This window comes from Vulpes lagopus, chromosome 7, assembly GCF_018345385.1.
Source record: "Vulpes lagopus strain Blue_001 chromosome 7, ASM1834538v1, whole genome shotgun sequence".
Lineage (NCBI taxonomy): Eukaryota > Metazoa > Chordata > Mammalia > Carnivora > Canidae > Vulpes > Vulpes lagopus.
Window position 1 is genome coordinate 106,477,088 of NC_054830.1, and position 24,619 is coordinate 106,501,706.

At 40.8% G+C, this 24,619-nt stretch overlaps 1 protein-coding gene across 1 annotated transcript in view; it reads right to left on the reverse strand.

Moving 5' to 3' along the window:
- Positions 1-22,808, reverse strand: part of KDM3B (lysine demethylase 3B) — a 71,244-nt gene extending 48,436 nt beyond the window's left edge. The window contains exons 1-4 of the mRNA XM_041762565.1: positions 22,508-22,808; positions 7,355-7,522; positions 1,970-2,083; positions 631-736 (exon numbers count right to left, since the gene is read on the reverse strand). Of these exons, the coding sequence (XP_041618499.1) occupies positions 631-736; positions 1,970-2,083; positions 7,355-7,522; positions 22,508-22,702 (583 nt within the window). The 5' untranslated portion in view covers positions 22,703-22,808. The remainder of the gene's footprint in view (positions 1-630; positions 737-1,969; positions 2,084-7,354; positions 7,523-22,507) is intronic.
- Between the last annotated feature and the right edge of the window lie 1,811 nt (positions 22,809-24,619).

The following is a 24,619-nucleotide window of genomic DNA, read 5'->3' on the forward strand; positions in this document are numbered from 1 at the left end:
AGGCAGAGACACAAGGCAGAGTGAGAAGGAAGCTCCCTGCGGGGAACCCAACACAGCACTTGATCCCAGGATCCTGGGATCATGACCTGAGCAAAAGGCAGATGTTCAACCACTGAGCCGCCTAGGCATCACTTTTGTTTTCATTCTTTCTGCTTTTATTATTTATTTATTTATTTTTAAAAGATTTTATTTATTTATTCATGAGAGACACACACAGAGAGGCAGAGACACAGGCAGAGAGAGAAGCAGGCTCCCTGTGGGGAGCCTGATGCAGGACTTGATCCCAGGACTCTGGGATCATGACCTGAGTCAAAGGCAGACACTCAACCACTGAACCACCCAGGTGCTCCTCCAGGTTTGTCCTTATTAATTATTTAAGAAAAGAGAAAAAAAAACTCACAACAAAATTGGATATTTTGAATTGTAATTTAAAGAGGAAATAGTGGTTTGAGTGAGATCTTATTTTTCCAAACTATTCTAGATCTAGCTAAGTGGAGATACACTTAACTCTCCCCACAAAAAAGAAACACAAATGTTTAGAGTTGCATAGTGTCTTCTCCATTCTATTACTTTCAACACTGATCACATACGCTATTCAGGATTCAGGGATAGAAGACTAACTGTTCTTACCTCGGCTGAATATCTCTTGTAGCTTCTGGTCACTGATCAAAGCATTAACTGTATCTCTCAGTGCAGTGTGTTCCAAAAGAATCTGGTTTTGGCTATCTGTTCCCATCTGGTAAAGATAAAAGAAGAAAACAACCAAATATAAAATGAATAGCAATAATATCTAACCAGATTAGAAAAATCATATCCTCGAGGAACTATGCCAGCATGTCCAAAGAATGTTCTGTAGAACCCTAGTCTCATGAGATATTTTGCAAAAAATGACGATGCTAGGATCAATTAGGTTTAGGAAATAATATATACTCTATCTTTTTTTTTTTTTTAAGGTTTTATTTGACAGAGAGAGGGGGGAGAGCAGAAGCAGGGAAAGCAACAGGCAGAGGGAGAGGGAGAAGCAGGCTTCCCACAGAGCAGGGAGCCCAGTGCAGAGCTTGATTCCAGGACCCCAAGATCAAAACCTGAGCCAAAGGCAGAAGCTTAACCAACTGAGCCACCCAGGCACGCCTACTGTATCTTTCTATATACAGTAGTATATTAAAGGCTCTGAAGAGACATGGGGAAAAAAACTGTTTAGGGTCAGTGTTTCTCATACATATCTGACCACAGAATATTTTATTACATGTAAATCTTTTTGGCATATTTTGGTATTTATTTGACTTTTACCAAGTGCCTATTCATAGAAGTACTAGAACTGCCAAGATGAATAAAGCACGGGTGGTGAGAGGGAGTGAGGCCTAAGGAGGGAGGAAGACAAAGAAATCGTCATTAATATTTCACACAACAGAGTTTAGGAAATAATGTTCTTGGCTGCTTTGATAAGACAACAAAACTCTTAGAAGTCTCCTAATTTTTAATCTTTGGACAGTAAACCTTACAAGTGAAAAATAAATATTACCATCCATAAATTCTGAAACTCTAACTTGGAAGCTAGTTTGTTTAAACTACTAACATACCCCTTTTCTTTCTAAGTAGAGATAAATCTAAGCTTTTTAATATTTAATGCTGCTTGGAATCAGCCCAAACTCCCAGTCTCTCTGCCACTGACCTAAGTGTAGGCCCATTTAAGTTACACAAGCAGCCATCTCTGGGAAGCCACCTTCTGAAGAGATCCTCAGAATTGTGGTCTTAAGTGGTTTCAGGATAGGGTAGGGTGTGTAGGAAAACAAACAAGCCATTCAGCCAGTGAATGAACTTTCAGGGTAGCAGAGAAACTTTAAAAGGCACAGGGAATTATTAGGAGGAAGTACTTCTTTCAATGCTAAAAGAAAAGAGGGAACATATTTGTAATTAACAAAGAAATTAGCAAGGAGAGAAGCTTAGGACTAGAGCAAATGTCAAGTACCTGAAACAGATGTAATCCATTAGCATCTGACAGGAAACGAAGCTCTCGATCCAGAAGGTATTCCACTGGAACCACAGAACCCAAACCAAGTTTATCTACTAGGGGAGTGAAAGTCTGTGAAACAGAAAGGAAAGAAATTGATTAGAACTTGGAAAAGAGGGATCCCTGGGTGGCGCAGCGGTTTGGCGCTTGTCTTTGGCCCAGGGCGCGATCCTGGAGACCCGGGATCGAATCCCACATCAGGCTCCCGGTGCATGGAGCCTGCTTCTCCCTCTGCCTATGTCTCTGCCTCTCTCTCTCTCTCTGTGTGACTATCATAAATAAATAAAAATTAAAAAAAAAAAAAAAAAAAAGAACTTGGAAAAGATAGGCAGCCCAGGTGGCTCAGTGGTTTAGCAGCACCTTCAGCCCAGGGCATGATCCTGGAGACCCAGGATCGAGTCCCCACATCAGGCTCCCTGCATGGATCCTGCTTCTCCCTCTGCCTGTGTCTCTGCCTCTCTCTCTCTCTGTCTCATGAATAAATAAATAAAATCTTAAAAAAAAAAAAAAACTTGGTAAAGAAAATAAGTAACAATTCAACCACATCTCAGCTTCATAGAAAATATCTACTATAAATATATTTCACCCCAGTAAATATAAAGTGTAAGTCCCTAAAAACATTCCCAACCCACCATCTCCCCGACAAAAACTCAGAGGAAGGAAACCAGAGCAGAAAGTCCACTTAATACTCTTATTTACAGCTAAAAAGGACACAAAAAATAAGAAATTCCTTAATCCCTCTAGGGATCTGACTAATCTTGTCAGGCTTCGAGAGGGCTAAATTACAGTGAATTCCCAGAATAAAGACTTACACCGGGCAGCCCGGGTGGCTCAGCAGTTTAGCGCCACCTTCACCCAGGGCATGATCCTGGGGACCCGGGATCGAGTCCCACATCAGGCTCCCTGCAAGGAGCCTGCTTCTCCCTCTGCCTGTGTCTCTGCCTCTCTTCCTCTCTGTGTCTCTCATGAATAAATAAATAAAATCTTAAAAAAGAAAAGACACCAGTATCATCTCTAGAACTCCTAAAATCTTTGTGAGATTTGTAAAATAACCAGTGGTATAAATGTTCATGGGTAAATTCATATTGCTGTTTCATAAACAGCCTACAAAAGTCACCCAGGGGCGCATGTCCATTTGAACTTCTTCAAAAAGTTTAATTGGAAATGGCCTTAAAAACAAACAAAAAGACAGTATTAGAGTAAATGATGTTTTGTATAATCAATAGGTAAAAAAATATTTGTTTTGAATATTTATTTAATCTGGTTAGCCATAGGAGAATTAGATTTTTTTTTTTAAAGTAACCGTTTATGGGGCAGCCCCAGGTAGCTCAGTGGTTTAGTGCCACCTTCAGCCCAGGGCCTGATCCTGGAGACCTGGGATCGAGTCCCATGTTGGGCTCCCTGTATGGAGCCTGCTTCTCCCTCTGCTTGCGTCTCTGCCTCTCTCTCTCTCTCTCTCTCTCTCTCTGTGTCTCTCATGAATAAGTAAATAAAATCTTAAAAAAAAAAAAAAGTAACCATTTATGTCTTTACTTTGCTAATAGGATGTAAACTCAGAATTAAACTTAGAGCACTGTGGGCAGCCCCGGTGGTGCAGCGGTTTGGCGACGCCTGCAGCCTGGGTGTGATCCTGGAGACCTGGGATCGAGTCCCACATGGGGCTCCCTGCATGGAGCCTGCATCTCCCTCTGCCTCTCTCTGTGTGTCTATGAATAAATAAATAAAATCTTTAAAAAATAAAATAAACTTAGAGCACTGTTTTGTCACTTCAGAAAATAAAACTTAATAATTAAAAAAATCAAGTAAAAACAACAAAAGCAAAAATAAATAAGTGAGACTATATTAAACTAAAAACCTTACACACAGCAAAATAAATGACAAAAAAATGAAAAGGCAATATAAGGAATGGGAGAAAATATGTGCAAATCATATATTAGGTAAGGGGTTAATATCTAATATATAAGGAACTCATACAATTCAAAAGCAAAAAAAAAACCCCAAATAACTTATTTAAAAACGAGCAAATCACCCAGATAGAGGTTTTTGCAAAGAAAATATACAAATAGCCAATAGGTACACAAAAAGAGGCTGAACAGGGTCACTTGGGTGGCTTAGTCAGCTAAGTGTCCAACTCCTGATTTTAGCTCAGGTCATGATCTGAGGGTCATAAGACTGAGCACTGCATTGGACTCCATGCTGAGCATAGAGCCAGCTTGAGATTCTCTCTCCCTCTTCCTTGGCATCCTATCCACTTCCATGTGGGCTCTCTCTCTCTCTCTCAAAAAGTGGAGGGAGGAGGGCCTGAACCTTACTAATCATTAGGAAACGCAAATAAATCCACAAGGAGACATCACTTCATACCTGTCAGAGGGACTATCATCAAAGACAAAAAATAACAAGGGCTGCCAAGGATGCAGAGAAAAAGGAATCCTTGTGCACAGTTGAGGGAAATGTAAATTGGTGCAGCCACTATGGAAAACAGCATGGAGGATCCTCAAAAAATTAAAAACAGAACTACCATATGATGTAGCAATCCCACTTCTGGGTGTATATCTGAAGAAAATGAAATTACCATCTCAAAAGATTATCTACACCCCCCCACACACATTCATTGCATCATTATGCACAATAGCCAAGACATGGAAACAAGGTAAGAATCCAGTGATGGATGAATGGATAGGGAAAATGATGTGGTGTATGCATGTGTCCACACACTGGAGTATTACTCAGCCATAAAAAAAAGAGGAAAGCCCACACGTTACAAGAACATGGATGAAACTTGCAGGCATTACACTAAGTGAATACATCGGACAGAGAACGACAAATAAGGTATGATTCTATTTACAAATAGAAGCTAAAAAAAAACCCAAACAAAAACGCATAGATATAGAGAAGACTGATAATTCCCATGGGATGGGGGAATATGAAATGAGTGAAGGCGGTCAAAGGCTGCATATAAGTTCTAGGAAGCCTAATGTGCACAGCATGGTGACTAAAGTTAATAATAACATATACTTGAGAGTTGCTCAGAAGGTAAATCTTAAAAGTTTTGACCGCACATATAGAGAGTATCAACTATGTGAACCAGCGGATATATTAACTAATCTTACTGTAGCAATGATTTTACAATATATATGTATATCAAATTATTATGTTGTTCACAAACTTGTGCAATGTTGTATGTCAATTCTACCTAACTGGGAAAAAATAAACAGTTCTTAGGGAAAGAAATGATGTTAGGGATTAAATTGTTTCATAACCTTACTATGAGAACATACTAAAGGTGAAAAAATTCTTTAGAAACAGAAGTATCAAATGTTGTCTAAAATATAAAAAGTTTCACAATGGGCACAAAAGTAGACACAAAGATCAACTGAACAGAATCAAGAGCCCAGAAGTAAACCCATGCTTATAGCTTATATTTATGGTGAATTAATCTCTGACAAAGGATACAAGACTATACAATGAGGAAAAGACAGTCTCTCCAACAAATAGTATTGGGAAAACTATGTGCAAAATAATAAAACTGGGGGATCCCTGGGTGGCGCAGTGGTTTGGCGCCTGCCTTTGGCCCAGGGCGCGATCCTGGAGACCCGGGATCGAATCCCACGTCGGGCTCCTGGTGCATGGAGCCTGCTTCTCCCTCTGCCTGTGTCTCTGGCTCTGTCTCTGCCTGTGTCTCTGGCTCTGTCTCTCCTTCTATCTCTCAAGAATAAATAAATAAATAAAAAATCTTTTAAAAAAAAATAATAAAACTGGACATCTCTCTCATATCAATACAAAAATAAACTCAAAATGGACTAAACACCCAAATGTTAAGAACTGAAACCAAAAAAAAAAGAAAGAAAGAAACAGAAAACATGCAATAATTTTGTGGACACCGGCCACATAAACCTTTTTCTCTCTTTCCGTTTTTTTTTTTTTAAGAAATTTTATTCATTTATTCATGAAAGACACACAGAGAGAGGCAGAGACACAGGCAGAGGGGAGAAGCAGGTTTCCTGCAAGAAGCCTGATGCAGGACTCAATCCGGGGGTTCCAGGATCATACCCTGAGCGAAAGGCAGACACTCAACCGATGGGCCACCCAGGTGTCTCTAGAAACATTTTTTTTTGATAAGTCTCCTCAGGCAAGGGAAATCAAAAGCAAAAATAAACTATCAGGACTACATCAAAATAAAAAATCTTTGCAGAGCAAAGGAAATCATCAACAAAATGACATGGGAGATAATATATACAGTAAGGGGTAATATTCAAATTACATAACACTCCCCCCCCAAAAAAAAGAAAAGAAAAAGAAAAAGCCCAAATTAAACAGGGGCAGAAAACCTGAACAGACATTTTTCCAAAGAAGACTTGCAGATGGTCAACAGACACATGAGAAGATGCTCAACATCACTCCTCATTAGGGAAATGCAGGTCAAAATCACAATGAGATACCACTTCACACCAGTCAGAAGCATAGGATCGAAAGGACCAAAAATGACAAGTGTTGGTGAGGATGTGGAGAAAAAGGCACTCTCCTGACTTGTTAGTGGGAACATAAATTGGTGTAGCCACTGTGGAAAACAGTATGGAAGATTCTCAAAAAATTAAAAATACAATACCAAATAATCCAAGAATTCCACTACTAGGTATTTACCCAAAGAAAACATAAACACTAATTTGAAAAGATACATATATTCTAATGTTTCTTGCAGTGTTATTTACAATAGGCAAGATACAGTAGCAATCTAAGTGTCTATCGACAGATAAATGGATAAAGAACACATACACACAGAGACACACAAACAAAATGGAGTATTACTCATTCATAAAAAAAGAATAAGATCTTGCCGTTTGGAATAGCATGAATGGACTCAGTGGGTATAATGCTAATTGAAGTCAGACAAAGAGAAAAAAATACCATATAATTTCACACATATGTAGAATTTAAGAAACAAAATGAACAATGAAAAAAGAGAAAAAAAACTAGACTCTTTAATACAGAGAACAACAGAGGGGAGACAGATGGGGGCAGGAATGAAATAAAGAGAATTAAGAGTATATTTATCACAATGAGCATTGAATAATGTATAGAATTGTTGAATCACTGTATTGTACACCTAAAACTAATATAAACATCGTATGTTAATTATACTTCAATAAAATAAAGTTTTAGAACAAAGGAGAAAAAAAGATCTCCAAACTTTTGCTTTAGTAACCTCAGAATAAAAAAAAAAATGTTAGGGACAAGCATGGAGTTGTGGGAATTCTAAAGAGTTCAGCTTTGGATAAACACCATAGTTACAGTTATAGCATAGGAGCAAAACCCAAATATGTTCCTAGCCAATAAGCCACTCACCAGGGCTGGCCACTGTGCGATTGAGACTCGAGTGCCCTGGACAAGGACTGGGTCCTTCCGCGGTGCCCATACCAGAGACCCTTCCAGTAGCAGCACAATAACTTCTTCAGCATGAACTTTAACCCAGGAGTGTTGCTTCCAGTTACAGCCATCAAATTCTACAAAGATCTGCAAAAAGAGATAAAAAGGAGTTTGGAGGTCACATCTGGAAAAAGCCCACAGTGTAATAATTTAACAAACATAAATTGTGACTAGGAAAAATTCTAACAACTTATTTTTAAGTTCTTTTAATGAATTTCAATAAAAATCAATGTTACTTCAGAGCAAGGAAGCTGAGCTCAGCTTCACTGTGAAAAGGATTTGCAGAGTTAAGGGGGCACATCTACAGTTAGCAATTTTTAGCCATGATCCTATTGAAATTTGTAACTCTAGGTTTCTAATTTACATCTACACACACCAGCTGGGGGCTTACCTTACTATGTATAAAGCACTGGACTACGTTCAGAAATACCAAGAGAAATCTAGTACATTTCCTGGTCTCAAGGAGCTCATAGTCTAATAGGATGGAGAGGGATCTTTTACACTTCTACTGAAAATGTGAACTTCTCTGAAAATTTTTTTTGAATAGGTGATATATGCACGTGGTACAAAATTCAAAAGGATAAACACTGGGCGGGGGGGGGGGGGGGGAGCTGTCCTCCCACTCCAGCCTGTGGATTTTTAAAATGACTCCTGCCAGGAGTGATCTCATACATGTTAGGAGGCATAATGCTATCATCATCAAGGCTTTGCTTTCTACCACAAGAGACACTCAACTTGAGATATGGTTAAAGCAGACAATGTAAGAAGTTTTTCGAAGTGATTCATATTAAATTAAATTACATTTTTTCTATTAAATACAATGTTCAGGTTTGGCTTCTCCATATACATTGTGACTTCTGAACATGTTTCACATGTAGCATAAAGAGCAAGACATAAACAAATAGGTTATTAGTACTTAGAATAGATATACCCAGGACCTAAAATCTAGCTGGTCATAGAAGGGCTAGAGTGTTTATTCATGTTCATAGAATTTTAGTTGGCTTTTGAGAAACATTTCATGCAATAAAATGATAAAATATAAATTCAAAGAATCAAGACCAAGCAAACTACAACAGGAAGTCACTACTGAAGTATAAAACTGAAAAGTAAGCTGGCCCTAAGTATCTACACAGCTATACAACTGATCCATGTTTCTGGCTCTCAGCTTCCTAAAGGCCAATTTGAAAATGGGAGGTCACCTGCATAAGTCCCACAGTCTACATCTTTTTTTTTTTTTTAAAGATTTTATTCATTCATTCATGACAGACACAGAGAGAGGCAGAGACACAGGCAGAGGGAGAAGCAGGCCCCCACACAGGGAGCCGGACCGTGGGACCCGATCCCAGGTCTCTAGGACCACATGGGCCGAAGGCAGCGTAAAACTGCTGGGTCATCGGGGCTGACCTACATCTTTTTTTTTTTTTTTTAAAATTAAACTTTACCCCCAACTTGGGACTCAAACTCACAACCTAGAGATCAAGAGTCACATGCTCCACCCGCTGAGCCAGCCAGGCACCCCTCCCACTGTCTAAAAGGAAAATAAAGCAGGGTGCCTGGGTGGTCACTCGGTTAAGTGTCTGCCTTGGGCTCAGGTCACGACCCTAAGTCCTGAGATGGAGTCCCAAGTCGGTCTCCCTGCTCAGCAAGGAGTCTGCTTCTCCCTCTCCCTCTGCTGCTCCCCCTGCTTGTGCTCTCTGTCAAATAAATAAATAAAATATTTGAACAAAAAAATAAAAGGAAAACAAAGCAATCACTCAGGGAAGCCATGCTTTTCCAACCCCTTGGCACTGTAGGGAATTTCTCACAAGAAGTTTCCTAAAGCAACAATGAGTGATGCAGGACAAAGCCAGAATCCCTATAGCAGCGACACTCAACTGGGAAGGAACCCTGAAGTTACCAAGATTTTAAGTAGGAGGAGCACCAAGCATTTCCTATAGAGTGAATACTACATGTGTTGTACATGTATGTACTATTATTTTTAAAATATGCTGATGATATAATGAATAAAATTTAAATCCTTTAAAAATGTTACTGAATTCGTATCCGCTTTTGTTGGTATACATGTTCTCATCCAGTCAACATACAAAATTTTAGGTACAATTATACGAAATTTCAGGATAGTTATACTTGAAAAGTCTGAAATTACTTCTCAATAGCCTACCATTAGGCTTAATCTCTTCGCAGGCAATATATACTTGTGGATGTAGAGTGCATTGCTGAAAAGTTATCCCAGGAATTAAATTCGTTATATAAAGCACTAGTTTTATTATTATAACAAGTAGGCTTCACTTCTACTTAAACACACACACACACACACACACACACACACACACACACACAGGAGAAACAAGTCTCAGAAATCGGAAGCACGATTTTTACAGAGAAAGAGAACACTGAACTGGCAAGGTATTTAACATATGAATGGCCTCACTCATATATACATATATGTTCCAAGGGATTAAAACACAACTTCAAATAACTTGCAGACAAATGGGAATCACACTTACACTCATATGCAGACTCAGCACCAAGAAGAGTAGTAGCAGCATAAAAAACAGAGGTTGGAGCTTATGTTCCAGGAGGCTTGGATTTGAGTATTAGCCGTATTCTATGAACTGCAAAACCCGATAAATCACTCTTCCCTCCTCAAGCATTGGCTTCCTCCCTTGTGATAAGACACATCTCTTACTTTCCTCATACACGGGTTATGAAATTTAAATAAAGTAATGGATTCAAAAGTACTTTGGTCATTGCAAAGCACTACTCAGGCAATATTATGCCATAAAATAAAGTATGGGGGAATGTTCAGAGGCAGGAGAGATCATTCAGGGGTGAAGAGGGAATTACATGGGCTGAGGCCAAAAAAAGGTCTCAATCAAGTTCTAAGACGGCCAGGAGCTATACAAGCCGACTGCCGGGGAAGGAGTGGGAAATGACGGTAAAAAAAACAAAACAACAACAACAACAACTAAGAGTCAATGTATGTAGACCTGAATACTGGGATAAAAAACTGGGGCTTCATCCAGCTGCCACTGGGCGAGGTGAGCGTGTGTGCACTTGAGTGTGTGTGCGTGCGTGCGTGCGTGCGTGCATACAAGTGCCATTGAAAGGTTTCTAACCGAGGTCAGGATATGAACAGCTCAGTTGGTTTTACGGAAATTCAGCTACCTACCAGTGGATATAAATGGACTGAGTTGGGGGAAAGTAACAGGGATTCTTCCATGACCCAGAGTGGGAGCAGTGAGACTAGGAAAAAAATGACTCGTGCTTGTGAGAATCCATGAATTCTAACACCAAGCTTGATAACTGGCTGGATAGAAGGGTAAAGGAAAACGCAAAAATGGCTTGGGTTTTGAACCTGAGTGGTACCATTACATAACTGGTGTCAGGAAGAGGAGGTGCCTAAAAAACACGCAAGACCTTGCTCGGTATTGAAAAGAAGCATAAAGAAAAAAAAAAGAAAAGAAGCATAAAGCATTAAATGCCCTGGCTGAGGGACACACTCCTGTACTGGGCATCACTCAGAAAACCAGAGGTTGAGGCTCCATGGCTACTGACAACCAGGTACCATGCTGCGGTTCTAGTCCACCAACCACATTAAAAATTGGCCCATGAGTCACAAAATTCTAAGTTATAGCAACACACAAATAAAAGAACAACACTAAAAGGAGTCACTACTACAACTGTAACAATTTTTACTCTACAAAGAGTAAAAACAAACAAAAGAACTTTTGTACAAACAAAAGAACTTCAATATTCAAAAAGTTCATATTCAGGAATCCTAGCATCACTTATCTAAACACATCAGGGAAAAGTTCAATTAATGGAAAGCCACATTTCACTTAATTTAGGGGAAACTGTCTCTCAACTCACCTGGGCAAAGGACACATATGGACTAAAGTGTTTACTTTGACAACAGTGCTATATATTCTGGGATTGTTATACCTAAAAGCTAACAATATGATTTAAGAGCAACATGGAGGGGTGCCTGGGTGGCTCAGTCGGTTAAGTGGCTGACTTTTGGTTTTAGCTCAGGTCTTGACTTCAGAGTCCTGAGACTGAGCCCCAGGTAGTGAGATGGGGCTCCACAGTCAATGCAGAGTCAGCTTTGAATTCTCTCTCTCTCTCTGCCCCTCCCCACCACACGTGGTCTCTCTCTCCCCAAAACAAGTAAGTCTTTAGAAGTAAAATAAAGAGCAATATGGAATGTGGATATATGTAAAAATGTTTTTGGATAAGTGAGGCTTATTTCTGGCCCTAGCACTATGCTTTACTTCCTAGCTAAAGTAATGGAAAAAGTTAGAACATATGAGGTAAAGAATCATTTCACATCAAAGTACCTGGAACACAAACTTTTTTTTTTTTTAATTTTTATTTATTTATGATAGTCACAGAGAGAGAGAGAGAGAGAGAGAGAGAGAGAGAGAGAGGCAGAGACACAGGCAGAGGGAGAAGCAGGCTCCATGCACTGGGAGCCTGATGTGGGATTCGATCCCGGGTCTCCAGGATCGCGCCCTGGGCCAAAGGCAGGCGCCAAACCGCTGCGCCACCCAGGGATCCCCCGGAACACAAACTTTTAAAATGGTAGTGGCCAGGCCAGAAAACAGGAGGAAAGGATATAAACTAACAAAAATCAATGATTATGGTTGGGTTGAGTCAGAGATGACCAGGGCAGGTTGATCATCTGAACAGAGTAAGACTAAAACAGTTTGAGTTATTTAAAAAGTGTTTTAAAAATTAGGCACATGGGTGACTCGGTTGGTTAAGTGTCTGCCTTGGGCTCAGGTCATGATCTAGCATCCTAGGATGGAGCCCTGCACCAGGCTCCCTACTCAACAGGGGAGTCTGCTTCTCCTTCTTCCCCTCCCTTTCCCTATACCCCCTGCTCGTGCTCTCTCTCTAATAAATAAAATCTTAAAAAAAAAATTCTATTAGAATAGAGGTAGCAAATAGAACTATACAAGCTACAGCAAAAATCAAAGGACTAGGTATAAAATATTATATTAGTCAAAGAGTTAGTGGTAACACTCTTGCTTTCTATTTCAAAATTCCTTTTAAGTATGTGATATATTTATTTTAGTGACACTAAAATCAAATAAATTCTTTAATAAAATCAATTAATTTCTCCTAAGTTTGATAACATCTGATAGTAGTAACCTGAGTCAAATAAGCTTTCATGTTTATTGTGTAATCAGTTTGGATTCTGGTTCCCCCTAAAGCCATTTACTACAATTAATAAAATTATTAATTTATTCACTCTCAACAAAAATAGAACACCTCTTATGTTAACATATAGCATTTACTGGGGCCAAGAATATCAAGGTGAATAAAGCCAGCAATTGACAGGAAGGACTCACACCCCAGGTGAGTCAACAGAGAGGTCTAGAAATGATTACAGAGCAATGTAATAAGGGCAGTAACAAAGATCTGAACATGCTATATTAGGTCAGAAAAGGCATCTGCCTTGAGAAACTAAAACAATTTCACAGAAGAGGTGGTGGTACCCAAGTTAGGTCTTAAAGGACAACCATTCTGGCAGAGAATAGAGAGAAGACTTTCCAGCAGGTATGAAGAAAAAGAAACATAAAAGCAGAGAGAGTGCTTCAGGCTGCATCCACAGCTGTCAGTAAGCAAGCTGTAAGGGCTCTGATTGGCATGTTAATGTATGATGCACTGAAATCTGGTGGCAAAAGTGTCTTGTTTGGCCAGCAGAGTGGTTTTTGTTGTTGTTGTTGGTTTGTTTTTAACGTGCATCGAACATCTTTAGGCAGTGTCTGCCCTATCCAGTTGCCAATCACCACTCTACCTTTTGGTCTATCACCTAGCTTATTTTATTTTCATAAGCCTGGATATATGTGGGTTTATGTTCCCTGATATAGGCCTTAGGGGAGCCACTGATAGTTTTTCAAGGGGGAGGGGGAAGACATGGTAAAATGTTTTATAAAGACAATGCCACTCAGGGAAAAAACTTCTCAATGCACAGTTTAAAATAGAAAATCAAAATAGAATTACAAAGTATTTAATAATTAGATGAATGGCCAAACACACTTTACTCATACTATTTAAGCAGTATTAAGTTTTTTAAAAAATGAGATACATCTAAAAGACTAACAAGGAAAGACTTCCAGGATATATTATATACAAAAAAGCTGGTTGCAGCGGTGCCTGGGTGGCTCAGTTGGTTTAGTGTCTGACTTCAGCAGGGTGGTAGTCTAGGGTTCCTGGGATAGAGCTCAGCGTGGGCAGGGAGTCTGCTTGTCCCTGCCCCTCCCCCCACACTTGTTCTTTTTCTCTCTCCTTCCCTCTCAAATAAATATCTTAAAAAGAAAAAAAAAGAGCTGGTTGCAGATTTTAGGGGTGGTGGTGGTGAGGGAATAAAAGGGGTAATAGTATTTTAGCCTTAATCAGTAAATGTTCCTCTTTAAAAAAAATGTACTCATATAATGCTCAAATAATTAAAACTTTTTAAAAGGAAAAGAATTAACTTTGGGAACAGGGTGGAAGATTAATTACAGAGAGAAGAAACTGAAGGCAGGGAGACCAACTACAAAGCCATGATAACTCAGGAAAGAGATGAAAAAGGATTAACCCCATAAGGCTGTAGGAATGGAAAAGTGTATTTGAGAAACTACAGAGATAAAAATAACTGGATATGGTGATGATTGAGAGTAAGGGAAATGGAAAACTAACTCAACTCCCAAGGTTCTAAATTTTCTCTTCCAATTTTCCTACCTACATTCTGTTCAAAAAGGACAACAGGTCCAAAATAGTCACTCGTGCTAAACCCAAGTCCTCAAACCACAACAAAACCCCTCCCAGGAATGGAATCTTAAAGCAGTAAATCTGGAATTACCTGGTCAGTACTAGTGAGGTAATCTGCCTGGTAGACCCCTGGTGTCCCCCAAGGAAAGTAACCTTGTCTGAAACAATCAGCTCTTTGCTAAAATAACCTCCTTGTTCCACCTGTTTCGGCCTTTAAGTCTTTCATTTTGCACAGCTCTCTGGAGTTCCTTTCTATCAGCCACAAGGGATGCTGCCTGATTCAGATACTGTTGAACAAAGCTAATAAGATCCATAAAATTTGCCAGTTGAAATTTTTTAACAATTCTAAGCAAAATATAAACTCTGATTCAAATGATTTTACAAATGATTTCAAATTGTGGGATATCTTGACAGCTAAGATGGGGAATGATGCATGTTTAGAAGATGGCAATTTTCAAACAAAAAATAATTTTCTCTATATGGTTCCTTTAAAAAATTTTTTTATTTGTCTATTTATTTATTCATGAGATACATACAGAGAGAGGCAGAGACCTAGGTCGAGGGAGAAGGAGGCTCCTTGCTGGAGAGGGATGGGGAGAGGGGGGACGAGGACGACCCTGGACTAGGATCTGACCTGAAGGTAGAGGCTGAACCACTGAGCTACCCAGGTGCCCCTATAGGATTCCTTTGATTAAGAGATAGCTTTCTAACTTAACCTCATTCCCCATCCCCCTTCTAATATCCACAATAAATTAAATGTTAAGTACTTGAGTATCATAGATATAACCTGAATAAAAACTCAAGCATATACATATATAGTGCTTTTAGGGGCTGTGGAATCACAAAGATCTGGATTTGCATCCCATCTTGCTCCTTTCTTAGCTGTGTAGCCCAGGGCAAGTCACTTTAGCCTCTTTGAGCCTCACTTCCTTTGCCTATAAATAGGGACAATAAGTACCTCAAAGGATTGTCTGAAGATTAAATGAAATAAAAGCATAAAAGGCCTAGCAGACTTTGGGATCCTGATAAACATGCATTTCTTAGGAAACTCACTCTACTGGTCTGATTATAAATTGGTATGATTTTTCAAAAAAGAAAAAAAATGTTATCTACCAAGAATCTTAAATACATGTACGCTCTGTGTCTCCATGATAACACTCCTAGCAATAATCCTAAGAAATAACCCTAAATACAGTATAAGCTTTATTCACAAAAATGCTCATCACAGCATTATTGATAGAGCCTAAAATCTGAAACAATTTCAATATTCAATGAAAGAGGAATAGTTAAATAAATTATCCAGCCAATAAAAATAAGATTTTTCTTAGCATTTTATTGTTTTCCTTTCAGTTGTGGGAGCAATACATGTTACCTATAGAAAATAAAGAAAAGCACCAGGAAAATTAAAATCACCCATATACAAGAGTTTTCAGTAACACAGGAAAATTGCTACATTAAGTGAAAGAGCAAAACACAAAATTGAAAATACAGTATGAATTCGACTTCTAACAATCCTAAAAAAGAGATTAGATAAATACGTATCAAAATATAAACAGCAGTTTCTAATTGGTTACAGGGACTACATTTTAAATTATCAAAATATTTTCTTCATTTTGTATCACAGGCATGCATTACCTGAGAATCACAAAAATAAAACATCTAATGCTTCTAATCTAACAAGCTAGGTATAAGTCACAAAAACCAGGGGACATTGGACCTTGGAGTCTCAAGTAAGAGTCCAATAATCTCAAGACAAAAAAATTAGTACTGAGTCCCTATCAACAGAAATATGTAACAAAAAAAATTAAAGATTATAAACACCTTATTAACAGGAGGCCATAGAGTAGAAATTCCATAATAAATCAAATGTGAAAGCTAACATCTAGTATCGGCTTCTAAATATTCTTTTTAAGATATGATAGAGAAAGCCTCTTAAAATAGTAACAGAAAAATGCATGTTCTGTTCTTGATGGAACTTACAATTTAGTAGAGGCAATAAGGTATATATCTTGTTATATATCTATAAGAAAAAAAACTGTGATTAATATTCCAAAAGAGGTATATAACAAAGTACTAAAGGAGCAAAGAAAAAAATAAAAACATGCTGGGCTTTATAGGTGGTAGAACCTAGAATGGACAGGCTTTCTCATCTCCTCATAGGACTTCGATGGTGAACATTAAAAGCAAAGGGAAAAGCCAGAAAATATTAAGTAAGTGGAAGATCACTGAATCAGGGTTTTCTGCTATAAATATCCTTTTGGTAACACTCAATTTCCCTCATACAATTCTTTGCACACCAAGGATCCTTCTTACCTGTAATTTGATCTCTAGAGTAGACCAGGAGGGGGCTCTGTGCATATCTCTGGATAGGTATATCTCCCATTGTAAATTAATAACCTTATATGCAGATTTACAAATCAGTCTCCAGAGAGTCTGGTTAGTGAGAATCAGTTCCCTAGAGCCTGATTACCCCTATACACACACAAAAAAATGGAGTTTTTGCCCTTCCTAAACGGAGAGAGGTCATACTATATGAGTCACTACTGAACCATCAGGCAAGTCTTACCCATCTACAGTACAAGGGTAAAAGACACTCTGGCAGTTGGGTTAGTGGTGTAGGGAGGGCTTAAAAACCACCAACCTGTCAAAGGCAGTGGAAAACTGAGAAGCAGCAACAGGTGCTGTGTCCCCCAGGCCTTGTGGAAGCAAAGCCTACAGGAATCAACTCCAGCTGTTGAGAAAATCACTAACAACAGAAAAGGCCACATTACTTACCCACCACTTAGGGGAAGCAAAGTGGAGAACTGAATCAACCATAACAAGTTGGAAATAAGAACTGCACAAGTGAGCACTGAAGGAGGCAATGAGCCCACGGCAGGTGGGGAATTAGTGAAGCAACTCTTAGAAACAAATAGGTAATTAAAAGGAAAGATCTGATTGTGTTGTAAAGGAAGAGGATGCTGGATGGACAAAATGACCAGAGTATGTGATCACTGGTGGATATACTGCACAGCTCTAAAATAATGCAAACACAAAGTAAGAGACAATTAACAATTTAACAATTATACACATATAAGACAAACTTAAAAAAAAAAAAAAAATGAGGGCAGCCCCGGTGGCTCAGCATTTAGCGCCGCCTTCAGCCCAGGGTGTGATCCTGGAGATCCAGGATCGAGTCCCACGTCGGGTTCCCTTCGTGGAGCCTGCTCCCTCTGCCTGTGTCTCTGCCTCTCTCTTTTTCTGTGTCTCTCATGAATAAATAAATAAAATCTTAAAAAAAAAAAAAAAAGATTGTCTCTCTCCCTGTCCCTCTTTCTCTAAAAAAAAATAATAATAAATTTTAAAAAATGAACAAGCAGAATGCAAACACAAAGTAAGAGACAACTGTTAACAATTACACACATCCACACAAGACGAACTTTTAAAACAATGAACATCTAAGTGCCGGGAAAACTTAAAGATGGCTCAATGTCTCAAAAACAGACCTCCTGCTCAAAGAGTATTAAGTTGAAAAGTGCAGTTAGAAGGGCTCACACTTAAACATTATATATTCATTTGTACAGTCTCACTTTCATTTAAAGTTCTCTACACCATACAGTGACCCACAAAACCATATTCTACTTACTTTAATAAAGAACTTATCATGTATCATGCAGATCTTTATTGAACTTGCGGAATTATAAGAAAAGGACACTTAAGGATAATCATTAAAATCCATAACTCCCATTTCAATTAGGGCTGAAGTTTTAGGTTTGTGTAAGATTGTGCACTGGAAACATGGTCCTGTCCTGGACCTGATTATAATGATTACATTACCTAGAAACAAAGTAGAGAGGTATTTTAAAGTCCACCTAACCTGAGACAAGGAGGAAAGGTTGGAGGAGGACGTTAAAAAGTAAGGCAGATACAGATATGCTTTCATTCTTCTTGGAAGACTCCCAGATAGAAGAATCATGGTACTAGCCTGGACACTGCTACAATTATTACATTATCTGGAATCAAAGGAAAGGAGTACTTTACAGTGTACCTTTCCACCAGATAGAGATGCAAGATTAAGGGATAAAAAAATAAGGCAGATATGCTTTCACTCCTCTTCCAAATTCTAGATAGCTGTGATAGCTACGATACAAAACAAATCAATGCTACTAAAAGCATAATTTAATTCTAAGAAACAGCAAGAAAAGGGCAGTTTACTGAATAAAACTGGTGCTGCCACAATTGGCAAGTTAGATCCCCTACCTCACATGCCATTTACAAAAATATTTCAGGTGGATCAAAGATCTAAAGGTAAAAACAAAGAAAAACTGAACAACCTTTTTACAGGCTCAAGATGGGGGAGCTATCCCCAAGCAAGTAACCCGGAAGCCATTAAAGAAAAGTCCAAGAGATCTGATGATATCAACATTTTGTTTTACTCTATAAACAACTTATAAAGTCAAAAGACAAAGGAGAGAAAATAAATGCAATACACTTGTGAAGTAAAGGGGGTCATATACTGAAAATGCATAGAACTTACACAAAGCGATAAGACAACAACCATTTTTTCAAATGAGCAAGATAGGCAGTTAACTCATTAAAAAATATAAACAGCAAATTGACAAAGAAAAAGACTAGGAAAAAAAAAAAAAGAAAAAGACTAGGAGTCATGAAAATGATATATTATTTTTCATCCATCAGATTGCCAAAAATGACAAAGACTGATGACACCAATGATGGCAAAGGTGAAGGGAAACCAGCACTGCTGGTGGGAGTATGAAATTCTATCATCTTATTGGAAAACAACCTGGCATTACCTAATAAAATAAAAGATGTATATACTCCTGTAACTCTTAACCCACTTCTGGATGTCTAATCTATAGAAATAAAACCATGATTACACAAGATATATGCACAAGTTTACTGACCATAGCATTATTTGTAGTGCCAATTTTTTTTTCCAATAACTTGAATGTCCAGCCTAAGGAGGAATGATTGAACAAACGATGGTACATCATCCATTCTATGAAATATAATGTAGTCACTTCAAAGGATGAGTAAGATCTATAGGTATTGATGCCCATTGTATAACATTAAATGGAACTAGAGGGGTACCTGGCTGTCTCAGTCAGTAAAGCCTGCAACTCTTGATCTCGGGGTCTTAAGTTTGAGCCCCACATTGGGTATAGAAATTACTTAAAAAAAAAAAAAAAAAAAAAAGTCCTTACTTAAAAAAAGAGGCCGGGGGAAACAGGATGCAGATAATGTGCAATGTGATACCATTTGCTAAAAAAAAAAAAAGCAACTCTTTGTATATGGATGAATGTTTTTATATTTTGTGTACTAGTATTAAGAAAGATAAGCAAAGCCTCCTTTTTCAACTGGAAGCCTGTGAAAGAAAGATTGTTGGCTTTTTCTGTATATACTTTTGGTTATTTGACACTTCACAAAATAGTTTTGCTTTTTAACCAAAAAAAGGAAGGAAAACCCATGTTTTTTTTTGGTCTGTTTGTTTTATCTACCACACCTACATATATGAAGGTCCCAAGGTCTCTGCAACTCATATGGACCAATAATGATTCAGAACACAAAGAGGACAGCCTTACGAGTCTGAAATGAAAGCATAAAAATCCATTAAACTAATATTGCAGCAAGACTGTTTTCTTTTTAAACAGGCCTATTTTGAAATACAAATTAAGCTACTATTCCACAGCGTGGGGGAGAGGGGAGAGGTTTTTTCCTATTACGTCTAAAAATCTCAGCAGTTATCTGTCAGCATAGGTTTGATGAAGATGCCCACTATCAAACTATCAACCAAAACTCCCAATCAACAGGATCCTGACTCTTCTTTTTTTGTATTTCATCTTAAGGAAATACATGGCTTTGGTATTGTTTTCCAGAAAAGGGTTCACTAAATGGAGCAGGGCTACAATTTGAAAGATTTCAGGATCAAAAAGTATTTAGAAAGAGGGTATTAATGGAGCCTAAAACTGAAAAGTGTTTTCAATCACTTCAAAAACTCATTCATCCAACCCTCAATTACTCAACCTTAACAGGGGGCGCCCTGCTATGCATTACTCAAAACCAAGCATGCCTGAAAACATCTTAAACTAACTGAATGAAAATCTGCCCAATCACAGGCCAGCTGCTTGAAAACTCCACCCTTGAGTACAGGAAGAACACTTTTGATTGGAAGACGGTTGTGTTTACTACGGTGTGTGGTGCAAATTGGTAAGGCCCACATGTCTAGGGTCCAAAGAAAATCTCTTTAATGAAAAGGAAAAACAAACGGCCAGTTCTCATCCTAGACTAGTCATTGTCATTAATAGAACCTCTACATAGCAACTGCAATTCTTGAGCAATTTTGCAAACTGGTGAAAAATTCTAAAAGTTCTGAGTTTTGTTATGGTTGTTTTCTCATCCACGTACCTTGATATACACACAGGACAAGCCTGTTTATTCTCAAAACCCTAATCTGCCTTTGCTTCTGTATGTATACAGCTCCATGCAGGATCTCAACACAGATCTAATGTGCACTTTGCTTTAACTTCCAAGTATCACGGCAACTTTTTTCACTTGGTTTGAGAAACCAATTCAATGAGCCCAGTGGTAAAATGACTCAGTATGTAGCTTAGTAGGTGTCCAGCATTATAGTAAGCTTCAAAAACCTCTGCCCTTAGGGAGCCCAGCAAACAACAAAGTGAATGGGTAGCCATTTCAGGTGCAGCGCTCATTAGCAATTCATCTGATGGAGGAAACAACTAGAATATAAAATTTCAACTGAAAAGCTAGGGCAGGCTAGGCCTTAAGTCCAAGTATACATGTAACAGTGGATCTTCATTATGATTTGCATTTAACAGGGGTAAATTTTTGGATCTGAGACAAGACGCTTCTCCCCCACCCCAACCTAGAAAGCAGTCTTTTTAAAGAAAGGAGGAATTTAAATCCAAATCCCCTCCTTAATCATCGTCCTCATCCCCTTATATTCGTGTCATCTTTTTACAAATTCGCCCCACTGAAGCCTCTAAATGGCCAAGCAGCCTTTTCTTATTTAGCATGGAGAAAGATAGAAAAATGTGAACTCAAGTAGCCAAGGCAAAGACTACGCCAGCCGCAAGCCAAAAAACCTATAAAGCTTGCGTTTAAGGGGGAGGGGGAGAAGCCTAACACCACTAATCAATAGGTAGAAAAATGATGATCAGAAACCTACAATATTGGTACCAAATCTCAGAAAATCATTCCAATTGCAAAAATAGCAAATAACACATCTGCAGGAGCAAGTTCATCACGAAAATTTACCTTCTGCCTGCTGATGATTACATTCCAAAGGAATCTCCCTATTTTCGGTCTTATCTTAAACAGAGAAGCTAGGGCCGCTATGAGAATGAGGAACTAGGAGAGGCTGGCCAAAGCTCAAAGACAGTATTCTGCGGCCACATTAACAAAAATAACACAACATGACACCAAAAACTAGTTAAGTTCTATTTTACGAACAACTTTTATCACAAAATGCACCAAGGCAAGCATTCAAATCGCCGAGCTCCAATACAAAGTTTCAAAACAAAACCTCTCCCAGGGCTGAGGGAGTAGCCGAGCTGGGAGGAAAAAAAAAAAAAAAAAAAAAAAGCACACCACCTAGCAGCCCCATTCGGCTGCTAAGACGCATCTCAAACTTATCGACAACAGCCACAACTGCAGCCCCTGTCACCCAGAAGCTCAAAGAGAAAGGAGCCCCGAGAGCGTCCCGAGAGGTGGCCTTTCTGGAGACCGCCAGGCCGAGTCAGGCTCAGACAAGGAGGAAGTAACTGCCAGATAAAAAAGCCCAGAGCCGCTCCGACTGCAGCCTCCGTGCTTCCCACAATTGCCCACATTCCCGCCCCACTCGGGGCTCCGGGAGGAGCGAACAGGGCGCAGGTTTCCAGGGAGGCTGGGACTACAGGTCCGCGTCTTTCGGGAGGCAGCGACGGCACCAGCCCAACTCTGAGGGGCCCCGGAGCCCAGGGTGCGGGAGCCCGCGCCCCAGGCGTGCTCGGCGGGGGGCGGGAGGGGGTAGCCCTGAGAAAGGGGTCGCTCCGGAGGCGGGGCCTCCCCGCGGAGGCAGCAGCTCCCGGCGCCCTGGCCGCCCCCCGGGGGAAACCGGGGCGCGCACCCCGACGCGGAAGCCATGCCGGCCAGAGCTCGGGGTGCGGAGAAGCCGGTGGGGGGCGCTAAGGAGACCTGGGGGCGCGGAACTGGGTCACCCCCACCCCACCGCCCCCTCACAAAGGCCCCCGGGGAGGCCGCCCGCAGGCCCCGCAGCCCCGGCCTCAAGTGCCCGCCTCGGCCGCCACTCACCGCCAGGTCCTGGGGCACCGCCCCGCTCATGGCCCGCACCGTGCCGGCCCGCCAGGCCCGAGTGCGCAGCGCAGGCCCCGGATCTCCGCCCGCCGCCGCCGCCGCCGCGGGGACCGAGGCCGAGGCCGAGGCCGCGGTATCCGCGAACAGAAGCAGCAGCCGCTTGCCCACCGGGGAGGCCGCCGCGTCCGCCATCGCCAGGGCCGGCCAGACCCGCGCTCCCGCCCGCCGCCTCCCACCACCTCTGCCGCCGAGCGCCCGATCCGCCCGCAAGGCCTCCCTCCGCACCACCCGCGGCCGCGGCTCCCCCCCACCCCCCCCAACAGCCACCACCAACCACCGGCGCCGCGCAGCGCCCCCCGTGGCCGGGAGCGGAGCCGCAGCCCGGGCCCCGCACAGCGCCCCCCGCGCTCCGGAGCGGGCCGGCAGCTCCGGGCCCCTCGCGGCGCTCCGCCCCAACCTCCCCGGGGCCTGCAGTGCCCCCTGCGGCAGGGAGGGGAATTGCAGCCTAGGCCGGGGTGGGGAAGTGGGCGGCTCCTTCAGTCTTCATGGCACCATCCCTGGCCGGAGCCGCGTCCTGGGGGTGCCCTATGTGAAGAGGCTTCAGCTTAACCGCCTCGGACACCAAAGACTTTTACTGGGGTGGGGGTGGGGGGCTTGAGGGGCAAGGTACCTAGAGTTGGTGTTTGAGCCAAACAGCGCCCGATACCTACTGATTTCCCATCCTGAAAATACGCCGTACCATTCCTTTTAGAAAACCCATCCCCCCTCGGTCCATCTTTCTTCTCACTAGCCCGTAACCATCCAATAGTACCATAGTACTATAGCCAATAGTACCATCCTATTCTATACCACCAGTATTTCATAGGTTCCTTTCCAATTGACCAACTGACCAATGTGCTGCATCCAATGGATGTTATAATACCATCCTTTTCACTGGGTGAAGGCCCATGTGCTTCCAACATCCTGGTATTTGGACTTAAACCCATAGAACTTCTTTCCTTTCCAAGTTGACCAATGTTACTAAGTACGGGTGTTTCTCAGTTAAACTTTGAGGGGAATTGGAAAGAGACCAGCAAAATTATCTTCTCTGGTTCAACAGCACTTCATCTTATGGTGGAAGTAGTGGGAGTGGAGGCAGAGAAAGCCCCACCTCTCCGGTCTGTAATACAGGTGTGGGAGATTGATAACTCCTGATAGAAAAGGGGCTGTAGAGAAGGGGAGATACCGAAATTTTGGCCTAGATGGTCTTGCACACCAGGTACTGGGAAACCTCAATCATGAACATTGGTGGTATCAGAGACTACCACAGGCTGCAGGATCTTATGGATGCAGAATGAGTATATATGGAAGTAGTACAAACCAGAAAGACGAAGGGTCTAGAAATAATCCCTGATTGTTGTCCTAAAAGTGACCATTTCTTTCAATGACCTCCCCTACAGACAGAGCAGCAGCTGGTCCTTTCTAGAAGACTTATGTGTCTACATGGGTATCTCCTGCCCATACCTTTTCTTTACCCTTGACCTATTTTTCTTGTAGCAAAGGTCAGGAGTTTCAAGGGGGAGCAGGCAGCAGCTGCTGACTTTAGAAAAAGTAGGAAACCTCTAGGGAAGTCATTCTAGAACCCTCTTGAGCACCAAGGAAACATTTCCTTGGATTTTCTTCTCTCCTTGTGCCTTGGAATATCCGTCCATCTATAAGCCAAACAGGCCTAAATCCCAATGCTTTCCTGGGCCAAGAGACATCCCTTAAAGCACATGGCCCACAAACAATAGTCGGTAAAAGGAGAACAAGGGTGAATTCTTAAGACCTGGCTGCCTTGCAGGTTTTCTACCAAAATTCACTGTTGGGATTTTCTCCTGTATGGAGCTCTAATTACTGCCCCAGTGTTCTAAAGCTTACTTATCAGCACCAGAGACAGAAATGTGCCTAAGTTCAGGGACAGAAAGGCAAAGATGAGAAATTCATTCAACAAATAGGATAGGCACTTTTCACGTGCCAGGAACTTTTCAACATGCTGGGGACTCAACAATGAACAAAACCCTTGTCCTCATGGAGTTTACATTCTTTCCTATCCTACCAGGACTTGAGGAACAGAAGATGAAATCTCAC